The 26,791-nt window shown below is 45.8% G+C and overlaps 1 protein-coding gene across 1 annotated transcript in view; it reads left to right on the forward strand.

The window, feature by feature from the left end:
* PDIA3 (protein disulfide isomerase family A member 3) overlaps positions 1-26,791 on the forward strand; it is a 52,301-nt gene that overhangs the window by 3,047 nt on the left and 22,463 nt on the right. The window contains exons 2-5 of the mRNA XM_029574836.1: positions 643-721; positions 1,879-1,996; positions 14,091-14,198; positions 22,074-22,203. Coding sequence (XP_029430696.1) covers positions 643-721; positions 1,879-1,996; positions 14,091-14,198; positions 22,074-22,203 — 435 coding nt within the window. The remainder of the gene's footprint in view (positions 1-642; positions 722-1,878; positions 1,997-14,090; positions 14,199-22,073; positions 22,204-26,791) is intronic.

Below are 26,791 nucleotides of genomic sequence, written 5' to 3' on the forward strand. Positions count from 1 at the left end.
GCTGGAAAAATCCTGAGTACCATATTACCTAGGCACCTAAAACATGTCACCAGTGTGCAGGAAAGGAGTTGGTCAAAGAGCTGCACTTTGAGAGGGAGTTTGGTCTGGGCCAGCAGATATGGGAGCTGGGTCTAGGCTAGTAAAGAACTGCCTGGCAGCTACTCTACAACTTGCAAGGCATAGGCTAACCACAAAAGAGAAGGAGCTTGAAAGTTGAAGGGGGAAAAAGTAAACTGAGCATGCAGACAATTGCTTTTAATTTTCTTTGCAATAATTCATTTATTTACCCTAAACATTTGCGCTGGCACTCAGGTTTTCCTAAAACTTTTCCACACCTGCCCCATTGCTTTCTGTGATCTTATTTTTGAGACTGTTCCATTTTTTAATCACATCTTTTGAGAAACAGTGCTTCCTGAAACAGGCCAACAAACTTGTAACGTAACTGAAGATTGATGCAACTTACCAATAGATGTTGAGAATTAAGGTTTCATGTTAAAGTAATTTGTCTAAAATTTGTTTGATTTATCTACTTGAATGTTTTAAATGGCTAAATATATTATATCTTAGGTTACTGTATTGTACACACATTGTCTAATAGTGTATAACAGGTGAATGGAAATTTCAGTGTGTTCTCTGTTCTAGGTGTGGACATTGCAAGCGGCTCGCACCTGAGTATGAGTCTGCTGCCACGAGGCTGAAAGGAACAGTGTCACTTGCAAAGGTGAGGGTGAAATAATCTCAAACCTCATTCTCATGATTACCCTTATAAAATCCAGCTATCGCCATCTATTTTTTTTTTTTGATTGCCAGTCTCTTATTTGGAAATTGCACTCTTAAGGTAAACTCATTTTAATATGAAATTACCAGTAATATCTACTCATACATAGATGCTTTAACAATCCCAGTTACCTAAGTGTTCTTGAAGCTTCCTGCACTTTTCAGTCTAGCTCTGTTTCTAGTGAATGGAAATTGGTTCTTTTAAACAGTGTCTCCTAGTTAACACAAGTGATTTCAGGTGACTAAACAATTTTCTGAAATGCCAGATTTAACTATCAATGAGAATGGATTTAAATATGCCTGTGCACTTTCTACTCATTTACACTGGGCATTTTAAATTTAAAGTACACAATTTTAGCTAGGAAGCTATTCAGCTATTTAAGTCATTTGAAATTTGGACAGACTTGTCAAGTATTTCTTGTAGCAACAGGAAGCTGTTACTTTGCAGCCTGCAACAGTCCAGTCTGCAAATGTACTTAAAGAAACCAGACTATAAGTCATTACCCTTTGCATTTGGTTTCAGGCATTTTGATAATTTTACAGCTTCCATTGACATTTTGAAAGCCCTGAAATGGAGAAAGGAGTGTAGCTAGCTGTTTCAAAAGCCTCTGATTTCTCAGTTGAGTTACTGGTGATGTAACTCTGCACGGAGTTGAAAAGTATGTTTGAATGTGGGGAAAATGCATTATGCTACTTTTTGTGGTGTACTTAATATTAGATTGAAAGCTGGGAACTAGATGACTATAGCTGTCTCCTGAGAGGGTGTGGTGGACCTGTGAAATACTGTAATAGTACTTTGGGCATCCTGGTAACAAGTGACTGATTTTGCCTGCCAATAAAATTAGCCATGCCCTAGGGCTAAAAAGAAGCTTTAGCCAAAATGGAGACAATAAAAACTGCTCAAAGCAGTGCCATGGAGGAAAGATTAAGAGAATTTTGCTGCCCAGAAATACAAATAGTTTAGACAAGCACTGATGTAATATGAAGCTTTTCTGACTAGGAAGGAGAACAAATACAGAACCTTTCTCAGATAGGATAGTAATGTTCATCTGATAGTTCCATCTGAATAAGACTACTGATGAATGATTTTTACTTTCCCAGGTTGATTGTACAGCAAATTCAAACACATGTACCAAATATGGAGTTAGTGGCTATCCTACTTTGAAAATTTTCCGAGATGGTGAGGAGTCAGGTGCTTATGATGGGCCAAGGACAGCAGGTAAGGAGCCTAGAAAGTGTTCTTAACCAGGTTTCATTTGCCCTCTAATTGCCAGCATAATAAGGATGTTGGCTGATCCAGCAGCTGAGGCTTATTTCATCATAACTGTCTGTGCTTCTAATATGCCTTTTAGCTACCAAGCTGACTTTCCTGTTTGATCGTTCTGTATATAATGCTTGCGCCTGCAGTGCTTCACAGCCAGATTGAGTGGCTTGTAGGAGCTTCTGGAATTATGATTGCTATTTCATTGGTTTTGAATTCAAGAATGAAAATTGGCAGAAGATACAATAGCTCTGCTTTAAAGTGCTTTATTGTTCAAATGAGGAGGTTAAAAATTTGGTGTACTTCAGATAGTAACCACTCATGGACCCTGGTGTCCATTCCAGATATACTTCGCTAGCTCTGTTTCAAAGTATCCTTAAACTGACCTGAACAGTTCAGACCACAGTTCTTGCAGTCACCTTCCTGCATAATGCAAGATCATCAGTTCCATAGAGAAACTAGAAAAATACACACTACCCTTTCTTCCTGTTGTCACATTTGTGTTCTTGTGGTGCTGCCTTCTGGTAATGAGACATGCTGGCTCCTAATAAAAAGTAGAGGGAGCTAAAGGAAGCAGAGAGGAGAAAGGGTAAAGAATTTGTACTGTGTATATAGAGAGAACAGGAGAAAAATGGGGTAATAGTTGAAACAGACTTCACTGTATGTTTAAGATTAGGTGATGCAAAAAGAAAGCTGGGAGAGGCAGAACTGGGGAAATGATTTAGAGAGTTAAGGAAGCAAACTGCAGTAACATAGACCATGTCTTTCTGCCATCATGTTTCTATCTAGTATGCTGTCCACACAAACTAATTCAGCAATATAATCCCTACTCTCAGATCCCCTGTGTGTTCTTGACTTGATACTGTTCTTGTTTCCAACTCCATGGAGAGGTTGTTCCATGCATCCACTAACCTTTCTGTAAAGAAATTTTCTTAAATTACTCCTCAGTCTACCCTTTTCACACTCATCCATGAACCTTCATTCTAGAGCAGTGGTTCTCAACCCTGTCCTGGGGACCCCCCCAGCCAGTCGGGTTTTCAGGATATCCACAATGAATATGCATGAGAGAAAATTTGCATACACTGCCTCCATAACATGCAAATTTTCTCTCATGCATATTCATTGTGGATATCCTGAAAACCCGACTGGCTGGGGGGGTCCCCAGGACAGGGTTGAGAACCACTGTTCTAGAGCCTCCTTTTGGTTGAGAGGCCTGCCTCCTATGCATGGAAAAGTAGGTATTTTAATCTCTCACCTTTCCTCTAGAATGTACAAGTTTAGATCTGTCACCTTATGCTTTAGAACGAAGAGCACTTATTTTAGTAGCCACCCTCTGGACTGACTACATTTGGTTTATATTCTTGTGAAGTTGCACTGTAAGCTGTATTCCAAATGGGGTCTCTCTAGGAACCTATACAGGGGTAGTATTGCCACCTTTTTCTGTACAGCCAAGCATCCTGGCTTTTTTCATCCCCTTATCCACCTGTGGCCACCTTATCATCAGATATGATCATACCTGGGAACGCTCCAGATTTCGCCTGGAGACTCTAATTCTGAATGAATTGCTGGGTCTCCAGGCCAACACCTGAAAACTCCAGGTACCTTGCTGCAGAAAACCAGAAGAAAAAATGGCTGGAGGAGTGTCAGCAGCCATGCTGCAGGAGGACAAGGAGAAGCGTGGGGCGTGCAACAGGAGCAAGATGAGCAGGAGTGTAGCTCCTCCTCCACGGGGAACCAAGGAAATGCAGATGCAGGAATAGCAGCAGTGTCGGGCCGTGCATGGAAAGTGAAACAAGGGCAGAGTGAGCCCGAAGCTGTAGGATGTGGAGTGCTTGTCCCATGGGTCTAGGGAAATGAGGATCAAGGTGAGAAGAGATTGAGTGCATGTATGTGTGGAAGAGGGTGAGAAGTGAATGTGTTTGGGTGTGTGTGTAAAAGTGAATGCATGAGTGACAGAAAATAAAAAGTTCCCTGTGTGTACCCAGATCAGTCCAGACTGTGGGTTGAGCCTCCTGTCCAGCAGATGGAGACAGACCAAAACTGGAAGGGTATCCTGTATCAGGACAGAGCCTACCCTGCAGCCCTTCAGTATTTGCTGTCTCCAGCAGATGTAGGCAGCTCACCCTGTGGTTCCCTTTCCTTATTACGTTACCTCAACCCCTGTGGGGTTTTTCTTTCTATTTGACAAGATCAAGTAAGTATTCTTTGTAAATTAAAAAAAAAAAAAGTTTGAAGAAGCTCTGTCATTTTAGGAGCCAGAGTGGTCTCTTCGCTCTTGGGGAGCCTAGGGGGGGCTTGCACCTTGAGTTACTCAGCCTAGGCTTCCTTCCCAGTGACCTGTGTATTTGGGGCGATACTGGTGATCCAGTCACTCCCCTTATATAGCTAACTTGGCCCCCAGGACGTTTAATTCCCCGGCTGTACTAACAGGGGAGTTCATTCCCTTGCATTAAAAAAAATAAATAACTTCAAAAGGAAAGATAATATAAATCGGCAGCTTGCTTTTTACCTCTGAGTCAGAGAAGGGAGTGTGCAGGGTGCGTTCACCTGCACTCACTCCTCAGGGCAGCACTGCTCAGCTGTTTCCCCTGCCTCGCAGTGATTCTCCCTGTCAGTCATGCCGCGTTCTCATCTTTGTTTAGCCTGCAGGGAGCCTGCCTCGCGGCTCTCCCGCAGTGGGCTTTGTTCCGGGTGGGGAGGGTCCCTCCGGCACAGATTCAGCCAGCGACCCGGGGGTGGTCCTCTTGCTGCATGGCCAGGCCGTTCCCAACTCGGCAAACCACGGGAACGGTAGCCATCTTAGGTATCAGTGCAGCTCCCAATTCGCGGCTGCAGGAGGGAGAAGAACCAGGTTTTCACATTTCTCCTCCCAATTTAAGCCCTGTGCCCCCTCCCCCCTCCGGAAAATCCAGGCCAAGTCTTTCATTGGACTTTGTGCTGTTACTGCACAAATCTTCTTTGGCTAGCCTGCAAGAGGAGGAGACGCCCACCCCGCTCGCTCCTGCAGCGCTGGATGCTTAAGGCTCAGTTAGGGTAGTGCCGGGGTCCCCCGGAACCGCCTCAGCCACCTCCGGCTCCAGACCAGGATCCGGATGCGGGTTTGTCATTGCCAGCCCCCCTTCTAGAGGGGGGATGACCCCCGAGTGCTCCGCTTTCAAAGGGAGGAGCTGGAGCCGCTCCTTCCCTTCATCCTACAGGAGCTGGGGTTTGAAGTCCCTCTGGAGGATACGGTTACGGCCGCGATGCCAGCTCACGTGGACCCGGTCCTGGTGGGACTCAGGGCACCTCCATGCACTTTCTGTTTCATCCCATGCAAAAGCTGCTCTTTGGGAATGGGAAGCTCCTGAGACGTGACTACGAGTAGGTAGAGCTATGGACAAGCTCTATCCTCTTCCTAAGGACTGTCTGGAAATGCTTAAAATTCAAGGTGGATTCTTCCGTATGCTGTCACCAAGCACACCGCTATTCCGGTGGTGGGAGCCACAGCTTTGAACAATGTCTAGGACCGCAAACTTGAATTTTATCTCAAGCGTATCTTCGAAGTCTTGGCCTTAGGAGTCCGAGCGACGATCTGCAGCAGTCTCATGCAGTGGGCAAGTCTTACGTGGGTCCAACAATTGCTCAGCACCCAGGACCTCCCATCTGCAGAGGCGGAGCAGACTGAACGACTGGAGGGCGCTGTGGCGTATGGAGCGGATGCTCTCTACGACTTATTCCACGTACAGGCCAAAGCAGTGGTCTCAGCAGAGTCGGCCAGGCGTCTCCTCTGGCTGTGCAATTGGTCAACGGATTCTTCTTCCAAGTCTCAGTTGAGCACACTTCCTTTCAAGTGTAAGTTGCTCTTTGGTGAGGACCTGGAACAGCTTATTAAATCTTTGGGTGAGAACAAGATCCATAAGTTTCCCTCAAGACTGTACCTTCTTTCTTTCCTAAGGTTGTCTCTTCTTTTCATGTCAATCAGTTGGTGGAACTTCCCATGTTCTCTCCTGACGATATAGCGAGTGCGGTTGGGGGTGATCTTCGCCGTCTTAATGCGTTATCTTAAGATTAACTTTTTGTCCTGTGGTGTTGCCCAAATAGCAAGGCTTCTAAGCCTATGATCGCTCTGTGGTTGAAGGAGACTATTTCTTCGGCCTGTATCAAGGCCGAGTGGTTCCGGAGGGCCTAAAGGCTCATTCCCTGCGTTCTCAGGCTACTTCTTGGGTGGAGTCAATCGGTCTCTCTGCAGGAAATATGCAAGGCAGCTACGTGGAAATCCCTGCATACATTTGCTAGCCATTACTGCCTTGTACAGGTGCCAGTGTTTGGTTCCTTCGGTCGGCAGGTGCTTTGAGCGCGACTGTTTTGGTCCCACCCTACGTAGGGAAGCTTTGGTACATCCCACGGTCTGGACTGATCCAGGTACGTACAGGGAAAAATTTGGTTCTTACCTGCTAATTTTCATTCCTGTAGTACCACGGATCAATCCAGACACCCTTCCTTGTACATTCCTTCTGTCCGCTCGAAGCTTTTTCTCCTTTCACAGGATGCTGGATGTTTTTCATCTGTGATTAGTTAAAGGCATCGGAAGCATCTCTTTGACAATGTATATGATCGCTCTTGCATAGATATCCAGAGTCCATTCAATGTTTTAATTTCAGTTTTCTGAGTTCTCTTGTTACTTGCTTGATCTTTTACTGGTTATCTGCTTTGACAATAGTTATACTGAAGGGCTGCAGGGTAGGCTTTGCCCTCTCAGTTTTGGTCTGTCTCCATCTGCTGGACAGGAGGCTCAACCCACAGTTTGGACTGATCCGTGGTACTACAGGAATGCAAATTAGCAGGTATGAACCAATTTTCCTTTCCCAGGTTACGGATATGATCACCCCTCCAAATCCTACACTTTCATGCTTAGAATTTCACCCCCTATATTGTATCTAACCCATGTTTTTTTGCAGCTTAAATGGATATCTCCATTCCTTAACATCTCATATTTTCCAAACCTTCCTTGTCTACCCGTTGTAGGTTTTGGTTTCATTGGCAAAAGGCAAATGCTTCCTGATTATTCTTCCACAGTGTTGTCCACAAAAATATAAAAGCTTATATTCCACCTGACTGCAAGTTGTCAAAGAGCTGATCCCAGCAGCACATCATTAGTGATGCCCCCCCCCCCTCATGCCCTCAATTTACCACTACCCTTTTGTTGCCTCCCACTCAACCAGTTTCAAACCCAGTTCCTCTTCATACCCTGGATCAGTCCAGACGAGTGGGTTTATCCAGCAGATGGAGGCAGAGAACAAAATTGAAGCACTGCTACATAACTGAGTGTGCCACTTGCAGTCCTTCGGTATTTTCTCCAGAGATGGTAGAGGTGCAAACCTGCAGTCTGTAGTTTGAAGGAAAAAAGATTGGCTCCCTGAGGTGTTAGGTTCCTTTGTGGACCATCCCTTGGGTGGAGCATGGCAAGCAGGGGCTTGGTAATTCCTGTGCAAACTCAGCCCTTCTTGATGGTGGGGTAGGGGGGGGTTAGATAGCCAGGGATCCTGGTTTCCCCCCCCCCCCCCCAGGCCCACTGAGGGAGAAAGGGCCCAATCTCCACAGCCTCCTATCTCCCGAAGCAGGGGAATAGTTCATTTTCCACTTTTAGTTATGGCTTGTCTAATTTAGTTTAAAAAAAAAAAAAAACTGGAAGCAGGGAGATCAGCAGCAGTGGAGGCTCTGTGCAGGGTTGGGAAGCAGGTAAGTATCTTTTCCTGCTGGGCCAGAAGGAGTGGGTTGAATTTCCTGCCTTCTCACTCGGTTGAGTGCTGAATTTCAGCACTGGGACAGTGGTGTGTCGATCGCGGAGGCTGTTTATTTTTAGGCCCGACTGCCCCGACAAGCCAGTTCCCATGCAGCGCAGCAAACTTTGCCACGGCTGCGGTTTGAGGCAAGCTTGCCTTGATGCAGCCTCATTTTGCTACGAATGTGCCTCGGCGGGGTCCCTGGAGAATGGCGTGAAGGTGCAGACAGCTGGGACAGCTCTGGGGGGATTCAGAGGAGCCGGCAGCCATTTTGGCAGCACATGCTGAAGTGCAGGCTGCCATTTCTGAGCCCTGGGATTCTTTCCTTCACACTTTTGCCTGTGGGAAAGGACTCTGCTGGAAGCAGGGGAGGGGATCTTGAAGAAACCAATCAGGAATCTTGCTCCTCTGTCCTGGAGGCTTTATCCACAGGGTTTGTACTTCTTTCATAAGGCTTATTTATCCAGGGAGGAGCTGAGGCAGAGACCCTTGCCTAGGAAGTCCAGAGGGCCTGTGGAGTCAGGAAGGATCCTGCATATGCTTGGACTCAGATATGCCCCGAAGGAGGAAGATTTGTCTGCCTGGATGATACTGAACAGCTTCAAGGGGGTTTGATGGGACCGGACAAGGACCCTGTTGGTGCCCTGGGAGATCCGGGACAGGACCCGGATCCATTGGAGACTTTGGGAGACCCCATGCAGGATCCAGACGCTCAGGAGCCAGGTGCTGTTCCAGTCAAAGAAGGAGATGACCTGAATGGTTCAGCTATTCGGGAGGGAGGAACTGGGTCCATTGATCTTCTCTCCCCCCCCCCCCCCCCCACCCCCAGGTTCTGGAGGAGCTCGGGATCAAAGCCGCCCAGGAAGACTTGGACAAGGAAGGGGTGAGCCTGCTCCTGGAGGGGCTGCAGGTATCACCTACCACTTTCCTGTTGCTGAAGCAGGTAAAGAAGTTGGTGGATTGGGAATGGGAATCTCCTGAGGCAGGCCTGAAGGATGCTAGGGCTATGGGGAAGCTATATCCCTTGCCAGAACAGACCTTGGAATCAGAGAACTTCCAAGGTGGATACAGCCATGTCTGTTACTAAAGACTATCATCCTGGTAATGGGTGCAGTGGTTCTCGATGTCCAAAATAAGAAGCTGTAGAAGCCTACTCAAGTGGCTCTTTGAAGTCTCAGCTTTGACCCTTTGGACAGCTGTGTGCAGAATTCTGATGCAGCGAGCCCATTTGTCCTGGGTGCAGAAGGCACACATGCCAAGCATTCAGGAATGGCATCTGAAGCAGCGCAAGCAGTCTAGAGGTGGGGATAGCCTTTGAGGCCAATGCTTGTATGACATGGTCCAGACTTCTGCCAGGAGTATGGTCTTGGTAGTGGCGGCATGAAGAACATAAGAAATTGCCATGCTGGGTCAGACCAAGGGTCCATCAAGCCCAGCATCCTGTTTCCAACAGAGGCCAAAACCAGGCCACAAGAACCTGGCAATTACCCAAACACTAAGAAGATCCCATGCTACTGATGCAATTAATAGCAGTGGCTCTTCCCTAAGTAAAATTGATTAATAGCCATTAATGGACTTCTCCTCCAAGAACTTATCCAAACCTTTTTTGAACCCAGCTGCACTAACCACATCCTCTGGCAACAAATTCCAGAGCTTTATTGTGCGCTGAGTGAAAGAATTTTCTCCGATTAGTCTTAAATGTGCTACTTGCTAACTTCATGGAATGCCCACTAGTCCTTCTATTATTCAAAAGTGTAAATAACCAATTCACATCTACTCGTTCAAGACCTCTCATGATCTTAAAGACCTCTATCATATCCCCTCTCGGCCGTCTCTTCTCCAAGTTGAACAGCCCTAACCTATTCAGCCTTTCCTCATAGGGGAGCTGATCCATCCCCTTTATCATTTTGGTTGCCCTTCTCCATCGCAATTATATCTTTTTTGAGATGCGGCGACCAGAATTGTACACCGTATTCAAGGTGCGGTCTCACCATGGAGCGATACAGAGGCATCACATTTTCTGTTCTATTAACCATTCCCTTCCTAATAATTCTTAACATTCTATTTGCTTTTTTGACTGCTGCAGCACACTGAGCCGACTATTTTAAAGTATTATCCACTATGATGCCTAGATCTTTTTCCTGGGTGGTAGCTCCTAATATGGAACCTAACATCGTGTAACTACAGCAAGGGTTATTTTTCCCTATATGCAACACCTTGCACTTGTCCACATTAAATTTCATCTGCCATTTGGATGCCCAATCTTCCAGTCTTGCAAGGTCTTCCTGTAATGTATCGCAGTCTGCTTGTGAGTTAACTACTCTGAATAATTTTAATTTTGTATCATCTGCAAATTTGATAACCTCACTCGTCTTATTCCTTTCCAGATTATTTATATATATATTTATATATATATATTGAAAAGCACTGGTTTAAGTACAGATCCCTGAGGCACTCCACTGTTTACCCTTTTCCACTGAGAAAATTGACCATTTAATCCTACTGTTTCCTGTCTTTTAACCAGTTTGTAATCCACGAAAGGACATAGCCTCCTATCCCATGACTTTTTAGTTTTCGTAGAAGCCTCTTATAAAGGACTTTGTCAAGCGCCTTCTGAAAATCCAAATACACTACATCTACCGGTTCACCTTTATCCACATGTTTAACTCCTTCAAAAAAAATGAAGCAAATTTGTTAGGCAAGACTTCCCTTGGGGTACATCCATGTTGACTGTGTCCCATTAAATCATGTCTTTCTATATGCTCTACGATTTTGATCTTGAGAATAGTTTCCACTATTTTTCCCGGCACTGAAGTCAGGCTCACTGGTCTATAGTTATCCGGATCGCCCTGGAGCCTTTTTTAAATATTGGGGTTACATTGGCCACCCTCTAGTCTTCAGGTACAATGAATGATTTTAATGATAGGTTACAAATTTTAACTAATAGATCAGAAATTTCATTTTTGAGTTCCTTCAGAACCCTAGGATGCATGCCATCCTAGGGTTACATGGTTACATGGAATAGACTTAGTTTTTGGGTACTTGCCAGGTTCTTATGGCCTGAATTGGCCACTGTTGGAAACAGGATGCTGGGCTTGATGGACCCTTGGTCTGACCCAGTATGGCATTTTCTTATGTTCTTATGGTCTAGGTGATTTGCTACTCTTTAGTTAGTCAATCTGGCCTACTACATCTTCCAGGTTCACAGTGATTTCGTTCAGTTCGTCTGACTCATCACCCCTGAAAACCATCTCCGGAAATGGTATCTCCCCAACATCCTCATTAGTAAACACGGAGGCAAAGAATTCATTTAGTCTTTCTGCAATGGCCTTATCTTCCCTAAGAGCCCCTTTAACCCTTCTGTCATCTAATGGTCTAACCAACTTCCTCACTGGTTTCTTGCTTTGGATATATTAAACTTTTTCTTATGAGTTTTTGCTTCTATGGCCAACTTCATTTCAAATTCTCTCTTCGCCTGTCTTATCAATGTTTTACACTTACCTTGACAATGCTTATGTTTTATCCTATTTTCTTCAGATGGATCCTTCCAATTTTTGAAGGATTTTTTTTTGGCTAAAATAGCCTCTTTCACCTCACCTTTTAACCATGACGGTAATCATTTTGCCTTCCTTCCACCTTTCTTAATGTGTGGAATACATATGGACTGCGCCTCTAGGATTGTATTTTTAAACAATGTCCAAGCCTGAACACTTTTAACCTTTGCAGCTGCACCTTTTAGTTTTTTTCTATTTTCCTCATTTTATCAAAGTTTCCCTTTTGAAAGTTTAGTGTTAGAGCTGCAGGTTTACTTATTGTCCCCCTTCCAGTTATTAGCTTAAATTTGATCATGTTATGATCACTGTTGCCAAGTGGCCCCACCACCGTTACTACTTTCACCAAATCTTGCGTTCCACTAAGAATTAAATCTAAAATAGCTCCTCTCTTGTTGGTTCCTGAACCAATTGCTCCATGAAGCAATCAATTATTACATCCAGGAACTTTGTCTCTAGCAAGTCCTGATGTTACATTTACCCAGTCAATATTGGGGTAATTGAAATCTCCCATTATTATTGCACTGCCAAATTGGTTTGCTTCCCTGATTTCTGTGGCTGCAAAATTGTCAGCAGACATGTGGTCTAAAGTCCAGCTGTCAAACCTCCCCTTCAAGGGGAAGCTCCTCTTTGGGGGGAGGACTTGGAGAGCTTGTGAAGCGGTTGGGAGAGTCAAAAGGCAATAAATTACCTGAGGACAGGAAGGGTCCTAGGAAGTCCTTTCTGCTGCGAACCCATTTGTGAGAGGCTAGAGATTTCGGGTGAGCAGAGCCCTTGCGCCAGCATGGTAGAAACAGTTCAGGTAGACAGTAGCCCTTTTGGGATTGGTGCAGATTCCAAGGACGGTGGCTCCCAAGGGGTGAGCAGAAGTAAGGTTGGACAATGAATGTGGTCTCCCAGTGCAAGAGGTGGTGCGGGACACGCTACATTGCTTACATCTGCACGCCATTGTTCCGGTGCCACCTCAGGAGAGGGCAGGTATTCTGTGTACTTTGTGGTGCCAAAGAAAGAGGGGACCTTTCTGCCCATTCTTGATATGCAGAAGGGCTTGGCCCTTAACACCTTGAAAGATCAAATTGCAGCTCTTGCTTGTTTTTAGCAGGAGAGTCAGTGGAGGGCCTTTGTCTTTCCATCCCAATGTGTCCAGATTCTTGAACGAAGTTAAGCATATTTGCGCGCGCCCCCCCCCCCTTGTGGCTTTCGTTACCTGTATGGGACCTTAATTTGGTCCAGGATTTCTTGGCAGGTCTGATCTTTCAGCCGCTGTATGCTTTCCTTGTGACTGCTTAACTTGAAGACAATTTTTCTGATAGCAGTCTGCTTGGCATGTTGGGTCTCTGTATTCCAGGCTCTTTCTTGCCAGGATCCTTTTCTGATAAAGATTGGGATTTTGCCCCCTTTTCTTTTTAACAAGGTTTTTTTTTTTGGCTTTTCATTTGAAACTGTCCATTTCCCTGCCCTCCTTGGACAGAGATGAGTGTACATTCTTTGTTCCTTTGTTGTCAAGTGCCATTTGCTACGGTTCTTGGAGATAACCAAATGTGTTCAGAAATCTGATTGCTTGTTGAGGTGATGCAGGCAATGATAGCCTGTTGGGTTAGTCATTACTGCTGTCTATGTGGTTGCTGAGGTTGCCTTGCTGAAACAGGTTAGACCACATTCCATGAGGGCTCAGGTGGTATCATGGGTAGAATTTAGTTTATCGCCTGCTGAGGTTTGCCGGGTGGCGACGTCATTTTTGCACACCTATTTCAAGCAGTACTGCTTGGATGTTCGGGCTAGGCAGGATGCTGCATTTGCATGGGTGGGTTTAACTGGACTGCTTGCAGCCTCCCACCCGTTTAAGGATTAGCTTTGGAACATCCTATTGGCAGGGATTGACTTGCCAGAATGTAAAGGAAGGAGAAATTTACTTAACTTCCTTTCCGCAGAGGGCAGGTCAATCCCACACCTGCCGTAGGTTGCTGACGTATTTATGGTTGTCCCTTTTCAGGGCAAACCATGTGATTCCTGCTCTTCGATGAAGACTAGTAAGTGGTTTTTCTAGCCTTTAGTTTAATGCATATTTCTACTTTTGTCTGAGCCTAGTCTTCCTGTGGGGTTGGAAGCATGAGGGCAATTGATTATATTCGATTATTAACAGTTTGTCCTCAGTTTGGCTTTTCCAGAGAATACTGGCGGGCTGATGAGGGTTGGGACTATATAGCTGTGACATTGGCTTTTGCACCATCTCCATCTGCTGGCAGAGGTGCATAACCTACTGGTGGAGATAGACTTGCCCTTAGAGGATAGGAAATTATCGGGTAAGTAGTAATTTCTCCTTGCCCAGGTTACTAAGTAGTTGCCTGAGTAAATACCCCAGGCTGAGACTTCTCCTTTCAGTGGCCAAAAATGGGTGTGGTGTTTGACCATGGGGGAGAAAAGGGTCAGGAGGTGAAATGCAGGAGTGTTTCATATTTTGGGTTTTTTATTTGCATGCAAACTTTGCTATATGTACTTTGCATCTAAAGCATGTTTTGGTTTGAATTAATGTATACATGTAATAACCATGCTCTTGTACTCCCTTTGACTGGCTTTTGACAGGGAGTCTCTATAAATGTCATCCTCATTTGCTCCTGTGTGCAGGTGATTACAGAATCTACTGAAAATGTTGCCAGTGTGCCCTTGGCTTTATAATGTGATTTTATTTAATCAACAATGTCTGGTTTTTTGTTTTTTTTTTTTCCCCCCCCCCAAAAGATGGCATTGTGAGTCAGCTGAAGAAGCAAGCAGGTCCTGCCTCTGTGACACTCAGATCTGTTGAAGAGTTTAACCAATTCATCAGTGACAAAGATCCAAGTGTCATAGGTGAGTGGAAAGTAACATGATCATAAATAGAATCTGAGTCTGATGCTAAAGGCAGTGAAAGTCCATGGAATTGAGCATGTTCCGATAACTGATGTACTTATTGTCCTTACCAGACCAGTCCAAACACATGGGGTTTTCTCCCTACCAACAGATGGATGCCACCTTATAAATGACTGTGCCACCTGCAGTCTGAGGTGTATCTGCACATTCTTTTTTTTTTTAATTAACATTTTTAAGGGTATTGATACAGTAAGTTATCCAAACATAGGATACATCACCATCATACAGTTGCTCACTTAACAATTTCCTGAACTTTTACTGCATCCTATAATGCTCATATTATACCCCAAATTGACTCGCCTCGCTCAATTTGACAGGCATACTTCCATATTCCGATTCACCGTGATCACCAGAAATATCTTTGCTTCCATATCTTTGCTTCCACATCGTCAACCGGGATTTCCAGTTTTGGGCACTGCCTTTCGGCCTTGCGACCACACCACGCACAGTCACCAAGGTCGTGGTGGTGGTGGCAGCAGCCCTCCGCCGGGAAGGAGTCCTAGTCCACCCCTATCTGGACGACTGGCTTGTAAGGGCCAAGTCTGAGTCTCTCTGCAGACAGGTGGTGGATCGGGTCCTAGCTCTCTTCGCATCTCTCGGCTGGAAAGTGAATTTTCCCAAAAGCAAGCTACAGCCTTCCCAGGTGTTAGAGTTCCTGGGAGCCCACTTTGACACTCAGGCAAGGTGTTCCTCTCTCGTGCGCAGGCCCTCAAGTTGATCGACCAGGTTCTGAATCTGCTCTCACTTCCTCTTCCGACGGCCTGGGACTACCTTCAGGTCTTGGGTTTGATGGCTTCCACCATCGACCTCGTCCCCTGGGCATTTGCTCATATGCGACCATTACAGAGAGCTTTGCTATCCTGTTGGCAGCCGGGGTCGGAACAGTTCCAAGTAGATCTCCCACTTTCGGCCTCTACCGTCACCGCCTTGGAGTGGTGTCTTTCACTTCCTCTTCTTCTCTGGGGAAATGCCTCTCCAATCTCCACAGTAGACGATAGTAACCACAGATGTTAGTCTCTAGGGCTGGGGAGCAGCTGCCAGTCCCAGTCCACTCAGGGGATCTGGTCGCAAGCTCGTTAGCAAATCAATCGGTTGGAGTCCCGGGCGGTACGTCTGGCTCTGCAGGAGTTTCTGCCCCTGATACGTGGCAAAGCAGTGAGGGTTCTTTCCGACAACTCCACCACCGTGGCTTACATCAACAGTCAGGGAGGCAGACGCCTGGTGGCCCTAGAAGTCAGCCTTCTCTTCGACTGGGTAGAGCAGCATCTGGATTGCTTGGCGGCCTCTCACATAGTGGGCAAGGAGAATGTTCAGGCCGATTTCCTCAGTCAGTCTCTCGATCTGGGAGAGTGGGAACTCTTGGAAGAAGCCATGGATCTGATCGTCGGCAGGTGGGGGTCCCCCTCACCTGGACCTTATGGCGACCTTGCGCAATGCCAAGGCCAATCGGTTCTTCAGCCGTTGGAAAGAGCACGGCTCTGAAGGAGTGCATGCTGTGGCTCTCCCTTGGCCCATGGACGTCCTTCTGTAGGTGTTCCTCAGTGGCCTCTGGGAAAGGTTCTCCGAAGAATTGAACTCCACCGAGGGCCAGTGGTTCTGGTAGCACCCAAATGGCCTTGCAGCTGTGGTTCGCAGATCTCGTCAACCTGGCGACGGACTGACCTCTCCGGCTAGGCCATCTTCCTTGTCTGCTTTGGCAGGGACCTGTGTTTTTCGACCAGGCCAATCGCTTTTGTCTAGCGGCCTGGCTTTTGAACAGACGCCTGAGGCATAAGGGCTATAAGGAGGAGGTTATCTCCACTTTGCTGCGAGCCCGGAAGCAGTCGACTTCTCTAGCTTACGTGCATATTTGGAAGGACTTTGAGACTGTGTGAGGAGTCGGGTGTCTCGGCACGTTCCGCCCCGGTCTCGTTGGTTCTTTCTTTTCTACAGAAGGGTCTCGCCAAGGGCCTTTCCTTCAGTTCCTTGCGCGTGCAAGTTTCCACTCTCTGCACACTCCTTGGACGGGTCGGGGGTCATCACCTAGCAGGCCATCCGGACTTAGTTCAGTTCCTGAAGGGAGTCAAGGACCTGCGTCCGCCCGCTCGCATTACTTGCCCGTCATGGAGACTTAATCTTGTCCTCAGGCCCTCTGTGCTGCCCCATTCGAACATCTCCGTTGGACTACGGTAAAAGACCTCACGCTCAAGACAGTTTTTCTTGTTTCTGTCTCCTATCTCCAGGTCCCCAATGACTTTCAGGTCTCGGACTACCCTTTTGGAGTGGTCCCAATCAGGGCAAACCGGCTTCTAAGACCACCTATTGCGCGGTGGTTGAAGGAGGCGATTTCCTCTGCCTATCTTTGCCAAGGTCGGGTGGTTCCGGGGGACCTAAAGGCTCATTCATTACATTCTCAAGCTACTTCCTGGGCAGAAAGTCAATCTGTTTCTCTGCAAGAGATTTGCAGGGCCGCCACATGGACATCCCTGCATATTTTTGCTTGCCACTACCGTCTGGATGTGAATGCACCGGTTTTTGGTTCTTTTGGGCGGCAAGTGCTTCGAGCAGAACTCTCGGTCCCACCCGGGATAGGGAAGCTTTGGTACATCCCACGGTCTAGACTGATCTGGGTACGTACAGGTAAAGGAAAATTAGTTCTTACCTGTTAATGTTCGTTCCTGTAGTACCACGGATCAGTTCAGATGCCCTTCCCGGTTTGTCTTTTTCTTACTGTCCACTCGAAGCTTGTTAATTGCAGATTCGCTGACCTTGATACTTCATTCTTGACAGAACACTGAGCAATTACACCGGAAGCCTTGGTTGTTCGAGCACCAAGAATATGCAAAGAGCGCTTAGGCATACCATGTGTTTTATATTGTTCTGGAGTTGCTCAATTGAGCTTTTTGGTTACTTGCTTGATCCTACTCTTGTTTTGTTTTCTGCTTTGACAATGGTTATACTGAAGGGGGCTGCAGGGTAGGCTCTGTCCTCATATAGGATACCCTTTCAGTTTTGGTCTGTCTCCACCTGCTGGAAAGGAGGCTCAACACATGGTCTGGACTGATCCGTGGTACTACAGGAACGAACATTAACAGGTAAGAACTAATTTTCCTTTCAGACATTGCCATTTGGGCTGGCAATGGCCCCAGAACCTTTTCCAAGATAATGGTGGTACTCTGAAAGGAGGCAGTGGTTCATCCATATCTCGATTGGCTGATTCGAGTGAAGTCGTAGGACAAAAGTAATCAGGGTTATTCAGTTCCTTCAGGATCCTGGGGTAGATGATACATTTTCTAAAGAGCAAGCTTTAGTTCTCTGAAGACAAGCAGGATGGTAGTTCTCTCACATGGGTGACATCAGTGGAGCCCCAATGTGGAAAATTTGTCAGCTTCTAGAACTTTGACTAGGCACACTGAGCATGCCCTATATCACACGTCCATGCAGGGTCCTTCAGTCTTTCATTTTGCAGAGCTGTAAGCATCATGGTGTAGTTTCCTAGCATGTAGCCACATGGACTCAGGACCAATAGGTATTTTGCTCTCCTGATAGCAGATGGGAGACTGAGTCAGATTTCAAAGCTGACGTCAGCCTACATATACCCGTGCAGCATGCTTAGCTCTTCAGTATGACTCAGTCTCCATAGCAGATGTGGGCATTATCCAAAAAAGAATAGTGTAACTTTTACAAAGATGAGAAAATTTACCTGTTAAGAGCCCTGCTTCTCCTGCGGTGAAACCTAACTGTCCCTCCCACAGTTGAGACTTTCCTGAGGTGACTCAGATATCCCTCAGAGGTGAGCCTTGGTCCAACTGCCGATTTCCGGCATGGACTTAGCCCCCAGGGTGGCTGAAAGGCAGTGGGTGCAGATTTGAGCTTGGCAGTGAAGGTATTCCCCTCTCCCCACCCCCACCCCCTCCCCCGCAGCTGGAGACCGCCCGGCATGTACCGGTAAGCGCAGAGACCGGTAAGGTAGAAACCTTTACTTTTAAGTCTCTGGTCTCCCAAGGCTCGACTAGCCATACCGATCTTCTGACGAGGTTTAAAATCAGGTTGAGCAGCCCTTCTTTGGCTAGGCCCCAATTCGGTGTGAGGGTCTACACACGTGGAGACCCTTCGGGGGTCACCATCTTGCCATCTGGGTCGTCTGTACCATTTCCCCCTTTGACCGGTATGCGCGAGGCAGGCTGGAGGCCCGAGATGCCTAACTTGAGCGTGCCAGTAAGGGCACACGCTTAACTGCGCACACATCTAGGTTGTGCACATAACTGCCGTGCACACAAAATCCGTTGCCCGCATGTACAACGTGCGCACATCGTACATGTATCTTCTGCACATCCGCGCGCATAACTCCACGCACGGATGAGTTTTAAGCCCTACATGCTCACAAACAATGGCACTACCTTCCAAGAAAGCCAAGGGACCCTTCCTTTACCCGGCCTGCCACTTAAGAGCCGCATGGCCTGAATTGGAATCTCTCATGTGCCTACAGTGTGAGCAGACCCAAGGAAGACCAAAACAAGACCTACAGCCAGGAGAGGGATCTGGAACCACTGAGGATGGCACCCCGGACCTAAGTATTTCCAACTCTGCGCCCCCCACAGGAAAGTACCTCCAGGGCTCCCACTACAATCCCTCCTGGGATCAACATGGACCCAGGAACCTTAGCCTGGGTGGAATTTTTAAAAGGGCTGCAAACCTTTGTCCAGGCACAACCAGCCCCTGCTACCCACCTAACTCAAACCCTACCGGAAGCTCAAGCCCTTCCCGGCCCCTCCAGAGTTCCTCGAGACATGCCTCTTAAAAAAAAGTGTGTCCCTGATGAGGATCCAGACACCTCAGATGAGGAAAGTGACTCCCTGGAAGGAGAAATTCCCCCAGGGATGGAACCATACCAGACTATGCTCTGATCCTTCCACAAGGATGAATTACCAGCCCTAGTGTCCCAGACTATAAAGACATTGGGTCTTCCAGGCACCGAGCCTATATTGGAACCAAAGAAGAACCCCATGTTGGTGTACCTCTGTAAGTCGTCCTGCTACTTTCCTATGTTGGAGCCCATCAAGGAACTGATTGATCTGGAATGGAATGTTCCAGAGGCCAGTTTCAAAGGGGGGTGGGCCCTGGAAGCCCTATACTCGCTGGAACCCACGGCTAAGGAACTCATGCGTTTCTCTAAAGTGGATGCTATGATCTGTGCAGTCTCAAAATGCACTACGATACCGGTGGAGGGAGGAGTGGCACTGAAGGACACCCAGGACAGAAGGCTGAAAGCCATCCTTAAGCAGTCCTTTGTATCAGCAATGACGCTACAAATTGCTTCCTGCTGCACTTTGGTGGCACGTTCCTGTTTGATCCTCTCCAGAGATGCAACCACGCCCGGAGAAGCGATGGAACCTGCGGTTTTCTTCCTCACCGATGCTACCGCAGACTTCTTGCGCACCTCAGCCAGGGGTGTCGCTGCCTCAGTGGTGGCCAGAAGACAATTATGGCTCCGTAATTTGTCAACTGACGCAACTTCCAAAACGAACCTCACAAAAATGTCTTTTAAAGGATTTTTCCTGTTCAGGAGCGAGCTGGAGAATTTAGCCAACAAATGGGTCGTTATCCCAGTACCCTGATTACCTGAAGACAGGAACAAAAGAACATAGCGCTCCTCCCCCAGAAGAACCAAGGGTAGAGGATCAGTGTGTTAAACCTTACAGGAACGCACAGTCCCAAGCATCTCTCCCTTCAGGAAGGTCTCATTCCTTTCAGAACAAGCACATTAAGAGAGGGGCAGGCTCAGGCCATAGCCCACAATGAAGACGCAGACCCATCCACAGGAAGAAGACATAGGGGGCAGACTTGCCCTCTTCTACCAAAGATGGGTCGAACATCTGACAAGTGGGTCTTAACTATCATTCGAGAGGGGTACTCTCTGGAATTCCAAAGCTCCCCCCCCCCCCCCCCCCCAGACAAATTTGAGATCACCTTGCCACTCCAAGAGACTGGCAGTGGAAACCACACTAGCAAGACTACTCAACCTGAAGGCAATAGCCCTGGTACCCTCGCTTCAACAATACTGGCCACTATTCCATCTATTTTATCGTTCCCAAGAAAACATTTCGGCCCATCCTGGACCTCAAGTCTGTCAAACGATACCTGAAGGTACCACACTTCCGCATGGAAAACCTACGCTCTCTTATAATGGCGGTACAACCGGGAGAATGCTTAACCTCCCTGGACCTATCCGAAGCCTACCTTCACTTCCCAGTCCATCAGGACAACCTGCGCTTTGCCATACTGGGCTATCAATTCCGAGCGCAACCCTTTGGACTAGCTACCGCTCCCAGAACCTGCACCAAAATTGCAGTGGTGGTAGTGGCAGCAGCACTGAGGAAAGGAGTCCTGGTGTACATCCTTATTTGGACAATTGGAGATTGTCTTCCAGCAGGGGCTGTGAATGTTGCTTGCATAGCATCCTCAGCCAATGCAGGGAGTGGAATATCTTTTTTTTTTTCTTTTTTTCAATTATATATTTATTGATTTTTCAAATGTATACAGAAGTAAATACATATTCCATAGTGTAATTACTAGATAACAATTTCAACTCTATTCAATCTAATTTATGATATAATCAATAGAATTTTGCAAACATCTAAAAGGAAACCAGAGGCATAATAACTAAAGGGAGATTATTACAATCAAATTCTAAGCAAAATTCTGCATTGTACTTCCTGCATTTATTTAATTTATTCACTGGGTATAGGGGACACTATGGCTGATTTTCTTTGTTCAATAAAAATTTTCAAGTGATCAGGCACAAAAAATGAAAGTATCTTGCTGTTTTTTAATTACACACTTACATGGATATCGCAATATAAACGAATATCCCATAGCAATAGCTTCTTGGCGAAAGGCCAAGAAGTTCTTTCTCTTTAACTGTGTAAGTGTTGAAAGATCAGGAAAAATCTTTATTATACTATCGTTAAATGAGATAAATGACATGCCCCACAGTGGTTACATTGGAGTTATTGTGGGACATGATGGCATCTAATTTGAAAGGGTTAGAGAGAAAAATGGATGTCATTGCTGGGAAAAATAATCAGGAAATTGAGATACAGAGTGCTCTACATAATACAGAAGATAGAATTAAATCATTAGAGGAAATGGGGAAGAAAAATGTAGAATTTCAGGTTGCTGTTAGACAGGGATTTTTTGTCCAGGCGAATTGAAATGTTTGAGAACAATACGAAACGATTGAATTTGCGATTGTTAAATTTTCCTAGAGTAGTAGGTGAAGTTCCAATTGAAACTTTACATAGGTTCCTCGAAGTATTGTCTTTTGCTGAAAGAGATTTGCCAGCAATTAGATATTATTTTCTTCCTAAGAGAAACCCTAATTTGAACATTGAGGAGACTCCCTTTCAAGGGAACCTCACAAATTTCCTAGAAAGTACAAATAGATAGGGGTATACTGCTGGTTTCTTTTATGAATCTATTAGATTTAAACAAAGTGATGAAATCATATTTTAGTAAATATCCTATCTCATTTAACGATAGTATAATAGGGAGTGGAATATCTGACTCAGGAATAAACCCAGATCCTCTGGCGAGAGAATCTAACACCTCAGCTGTTTTTACCATTGTCTAGTTATTCTTGTTTATGAACCTAATTGTGTAAGTGAATGTGAGGGTGTATTCCAGGGGCATCATAAATACCATTTGTGTAGGATTGTCCTCTTGTTAAATTCATAGATGAGAATTTATAAATTCAGTGATTGGCAGAGATGTTGGGTATATTAAACCTGATAATGCAAAGAAGATACTTGAGACCAACCCCTCTGTTCCTTATAGGCTTCTTCCGGGATTTGTATGGCCCTGCTCACACAGAGTTCTTGAAAGCAGCTGACAGTTTCAGAGAGAAGTACCGTTTCGCACACACCAGTGAGGCATCACTGCTGCAGAAATACGAACCAGATGGAGAGTAAGTAACATGGGTATAGACCTGTTTTGTAGCACAAGTTCTGAGCATAGAGCAGAGCTGTTTTGTCAGCTATTTCTCATTTGAGCAAGGTTTTATTTTATGGAGTAAGGATAAATTTAAAATATTGGACTCATCTAGCTAACCATAGTGGGCTCTTTTTTTTTTTTTTTTTTTTAAATCCTGAGCTACAGACCCTTCTGGAAAAGTATTCTTCTAAAAGAAACCTGTAGTACAAATCCATTTATTAGCCTAAACTTGATTCTCTGGAAGATTCCTTGTGTTGACAAGCTGTAAAGGATCTCTGTAGTGGGTTTCCAAACGGATATGAGACCTTTTACTTCAAATAGCAAGCTCTTTAGTTTCAAGCAGCATAAGAACATAAGAAATTGCCATGCTGGGTCAGACCAAGGGTCATCAAGCCCAGCATCCTGTTTCCAACAGAAACAAACCAGGCCACAAGAACCTGGCAATTACCCAAACACTAAGAAGATCCCATGCCACTGATGCAATTAATAGAGGTGGCTATTCCCTAAGTAAACTTGATTAATATCTGTTAATGGACTTCTCCAAGAACTTATCCAAACCTTTTTGGAACCCAGCTACACTAACTGCACTAACCACATCCTCTGGCAACAAATTCCAGAGCTTAATTGTGTGTTGAGTGAGAATTTTCTACGATTATTTAACAGCTTTTATATATTGGTATTTGTAGAAAACATATCTGTTTACATGAAACATAGGAAATTACATGGAACAGGGAGAGGGGAGAACTAGGGGGTTCTCAAAGGAACAGAAGATTGGAGCGAAGATGAAATTAGTCCTAAATGTGCTACTTGCTAACTTCATGAAATGCCCCCTAGTCCTATTATATTTCAGTATTTTGGCCAAATCAGCTGTGGTGTCATCCATTCTGTAGTGCCTTCTACTTTTTTTGGTAGCCAAAAATTACCTTAGCTTGTATAGTCTGTTTCAGCTTTTGGCTGGTGGTTTAACTGGTTTTACCAGAAAATGTTCTGTTTGAGCAGAAACCTGAGTAGGGAAAGAGATGGGCATCACATGCAATGTGCTAAGAGCCAAGATCTAAGCATTGGGAAACATTCTGTAGGAGGCATTCATCTTTCATAATGTTAGACTTTCAACTCATGTAGAATAAATTCCACTGATCACGAATTTTGATGGCTTTTATAATGGAAATGGGTAGATAGATGCAGGTTTTTAGGTTAAGATTGAGGTGATTGTAGATACTTGTCTGAGGTATTTTATTTTTCTCATGCTTTCTCCAAGCAGGACTGATATAGCCATGACACAGGTGTCTTCACTTCTCAAAGCTCAGTAAGTTTTACTGAGCATGTGATGGCTCTCCTGTGCATGCTGCCTTAAACATTTCAGTCTTTGTCCAAGCTCATGCAGATGTGTGACCCTCTATTTTTGTATCTTTTATCTGCCTTGTTGCAGATCTTAATTTTTCATCGCTGCCTTGGCAAGCTGACTCACTGGCTGCTGTGTTCTCTGGGCTGAAGTTGGAGACGTCTGACAGCCAAATCTTGCTCTTTTCCAGCAAGCTGTCATCTTAAATACATGGCTCTAAAGAAGTTGGTAGGTTCAAAGGTGCGCTGTGACCTCTGTTGCAGTCTTCAATGAAGTGCTATGGTCTGGTATCCACTAGAAACTTTTTTTTTTTTTTAAGGTGGACTGTCAGGAGAAGAGCCTAGGAAAAAGGCTATCAATGGCTTTTAGGCATGTATCTGCAGTCTCAATGGTCATGCAAGACCTGGAGAAGGCTTAAGGGCAAAATTCATGTTGAGAATCATGAAGGAGTCATTTCACCAGAGGATGAGGTTTCTGTCAAACACCCCCCCCCCCCCCCCCCATATATACTAGAATGCCATCAGCTCAGATGGACCCTGCTCAAAGTGCACTTTCGGTGTCTCTGAGCAACGTCAGTGTTTTGGTGCCACAGGAAGGAGCACAGAGGGAGGAAGCTGTTCTTTCACCTCTACAGTCCCAAGGAAGGAGAAATGCAGATACCCAGTGAACTTCTCTCCCATCAAACCAGCAGTGGTAACACTTCATACCTTATGGGGGCTAATTGCTGGGCTCGTACAGGCTATAAAAAGCTGTAATATGTACAAAAAAAAATCTAAAAAAAGCTGTAATACAAAAATTGATCTGCCTACTAACTCCTTGGACTCTAAGATTAACGCCCATGAGGAATTCATGAAAAAATTTACAATCTTCAGTCTGGAAATTGGAAGGAGACATATAAGAAATGCAAAAGTTCAGAGAGGCAACTATCAAAGATAGAACTGCATTGTCCAGAAGGGTTGAGCTTTTGGAAAGTTGGCATTGTCTAAATATTAGACTGGTTGATTTTCCTAGAATAATGGGGGAACACCCTATGTTAACTTTATGCAGATATCTTTTGAAAGTATTTACCTCAAGCTGAGATTCCTATCAGTAGTTTTTCTGCCTCTTGCTTCGTGTGAAAGGCAACTTCCTTTGAACTCTAATGAAGTTCCCTTGGATATGCAGAACTTAGCTAATTTTCTTGAGCAATCTGAACCAGAAGTTATAGTTCGCCCTACCCTACTTGTTCCTTGATAGCGGAGCAAGATATTGGCAAATTAATGTCTTGGTTTACGACATTTAACCTAGCATGTAGCCAGATGGGACTTAGGACCATTGGGTTTATGATCCCCTGCCAGCAGATGGAGACTGAATCAGGTTTCAAAGCTAACGTCACCCTACATACACCCCTGCGGTGACCTCAGTCCTTCAGTATTTGTCTCCATCAGATGCGGACTTGCTTTCCCAATGGGGATTGCTGTACCTTTTCGGAAGAAAATTCTACTTTTTAAATTGGAGAAAAGATTGAGGCCTGTCCTCCTGCGGTGATACCTAAAGGTCCCTCCCCCATTTGAGAATTCCTGAGGCAATTTGTGAGATCCCTCAGAGGTGTGACTTGGTCTGGTAGCTAGTTCCCAGCATGGACTCTGCTGCTTGAGGAGCAGAAAGGCAACGGGTGCAGGAAGCAGAGCACAGCTGTGACAGCCAAAGCCGCCTTCCCCTGCAGCTGGAGAGACTCTCTGTACTCAGTCGTTAAGCTCTGAGCCCAGAGATTTTAAAAAAAAAAGAAAATTCACCAATCCAGAGATTGGAGGTATTTCTGGTAGGTTTCCTCTGGTCTCCGTGCTCGGCATGTCGTTCTGCTTCAGTGGGGGTAAGAGGAATTGGGCTTCTGAGTGGATTGAACAGGACCCAGTAGGCTAGGCCCCACTTTAGGCCCACTGCATGATCTGCTTCATGGGCACCATCTTGCGCACGTTTCTGTGAGTGCAGTACGGCCCTACGTAGGATGTCGGTACATGAGGTGCGTCTGCTATGCACATGTACTGTGCATGTAATAGCGCATACTTTCATGCACATCGTAAGCGCATACAGGAAAAGCTAGCACATGGACTGAGCGTGTGCTTCACTGGGTCCCATCTAGGCGCTCTAAATTTATGTGCATATAATTTACGTGTGAGCCAACTGGAATGCACAGTTACCACCGCCAGTGGTGCCAGCAACCAAGAAACCTAAGCACCTTGCTCTTTGCACTGCTTGTCTTATTAAGGTTTCACAGCCTGATCTGAATTCCAACCTGTCAGCACTGTAAGGAAGCCCAAGGAGAGTTGGCTTCCTCGGACTTTGCTAAGCCCAGCTCCTCCCATTCAGATGGGATAGCCACAGCTTTAACTGGAAGTACCCTGGATCTGAGTACCCCAGGACTAGGTCATCTGTGGGAGAGGGAAATTCAGCAGCACCTACCCCAGTACCTCCTGGGTTAGGCATGGACCCGACTGCCTTCTCTTGGATGAAATTTTTCCAGGGCCTTCAAACCTTCGTACAGGCGCAGTCTGCTACCTCACCCCTTTCCGGACAGAATGTCAGCCGGTAAGCCCTCCCTCTCTGTCCTATCAGCAGCCTTTGAGGCATGCTTTGCCTCAGCAAGGGTATCCCTGGAGGGACCAGGACAACATGGAGAATACAGATTCCTTGGAAGATGGGGAAATTCCCCCTGGTTTAGAATGGTATTGGACCATGCTACATTTTTTCCATAGAGATGAATTGTCTGCCCTGGCATCCCAGACCCTGAAGATGCTGGAAGTTCCTGGGGCAGACTCTGACAGAACCAAAGAGGAACTTCATTCTGATTGCCCTATGGAAAGCCTCTTGCTACTTTCCAGTATTGGAAGCCATCCAGGAGTTGATTGACCTGGAATGGGATGCCCCAGAAGCAAGTTTTAAAGGGGGACAAGAATTAAATTCTGTACCCACTGGATCCAGCAGTGAGAGAGCATTGTTTCTCTAATGTAGATGCGTTGGGTGTGCCCCATCTCTTAAGCGAACTATCCTAGTAGTGGGAGGAGCGGCCTTAAAGGATGAACACGATAGAGTCCATCCTTAAACAGGCCTTTGCTGTCGCAATGACCTTAGATTGCTTCTTGTTGTACCCCGGTAGCTCGTTCTTATTTACTCCTCTCTCAGGAGGTGGATGACTCGGGGGTGAATTCCAGAACAGTTATGGAACCAATCACCGCGGGCT

The sequence above is a fragment of the Rhinatrema bivittatum genome, chromosome 13, assembly GCF_901001135.1.
Source record: "Rhinatrema bivittatum chromosome 13, aRhiBiv1.1, whole genome shotgun sequence".
Lineage (NCBI taxonomy): Eukaryota > Metazoa > Chordata > Amphibia > Gymnophiona > Rhinatrematidae > Rhinatrema > Rhinatrema bivittatum.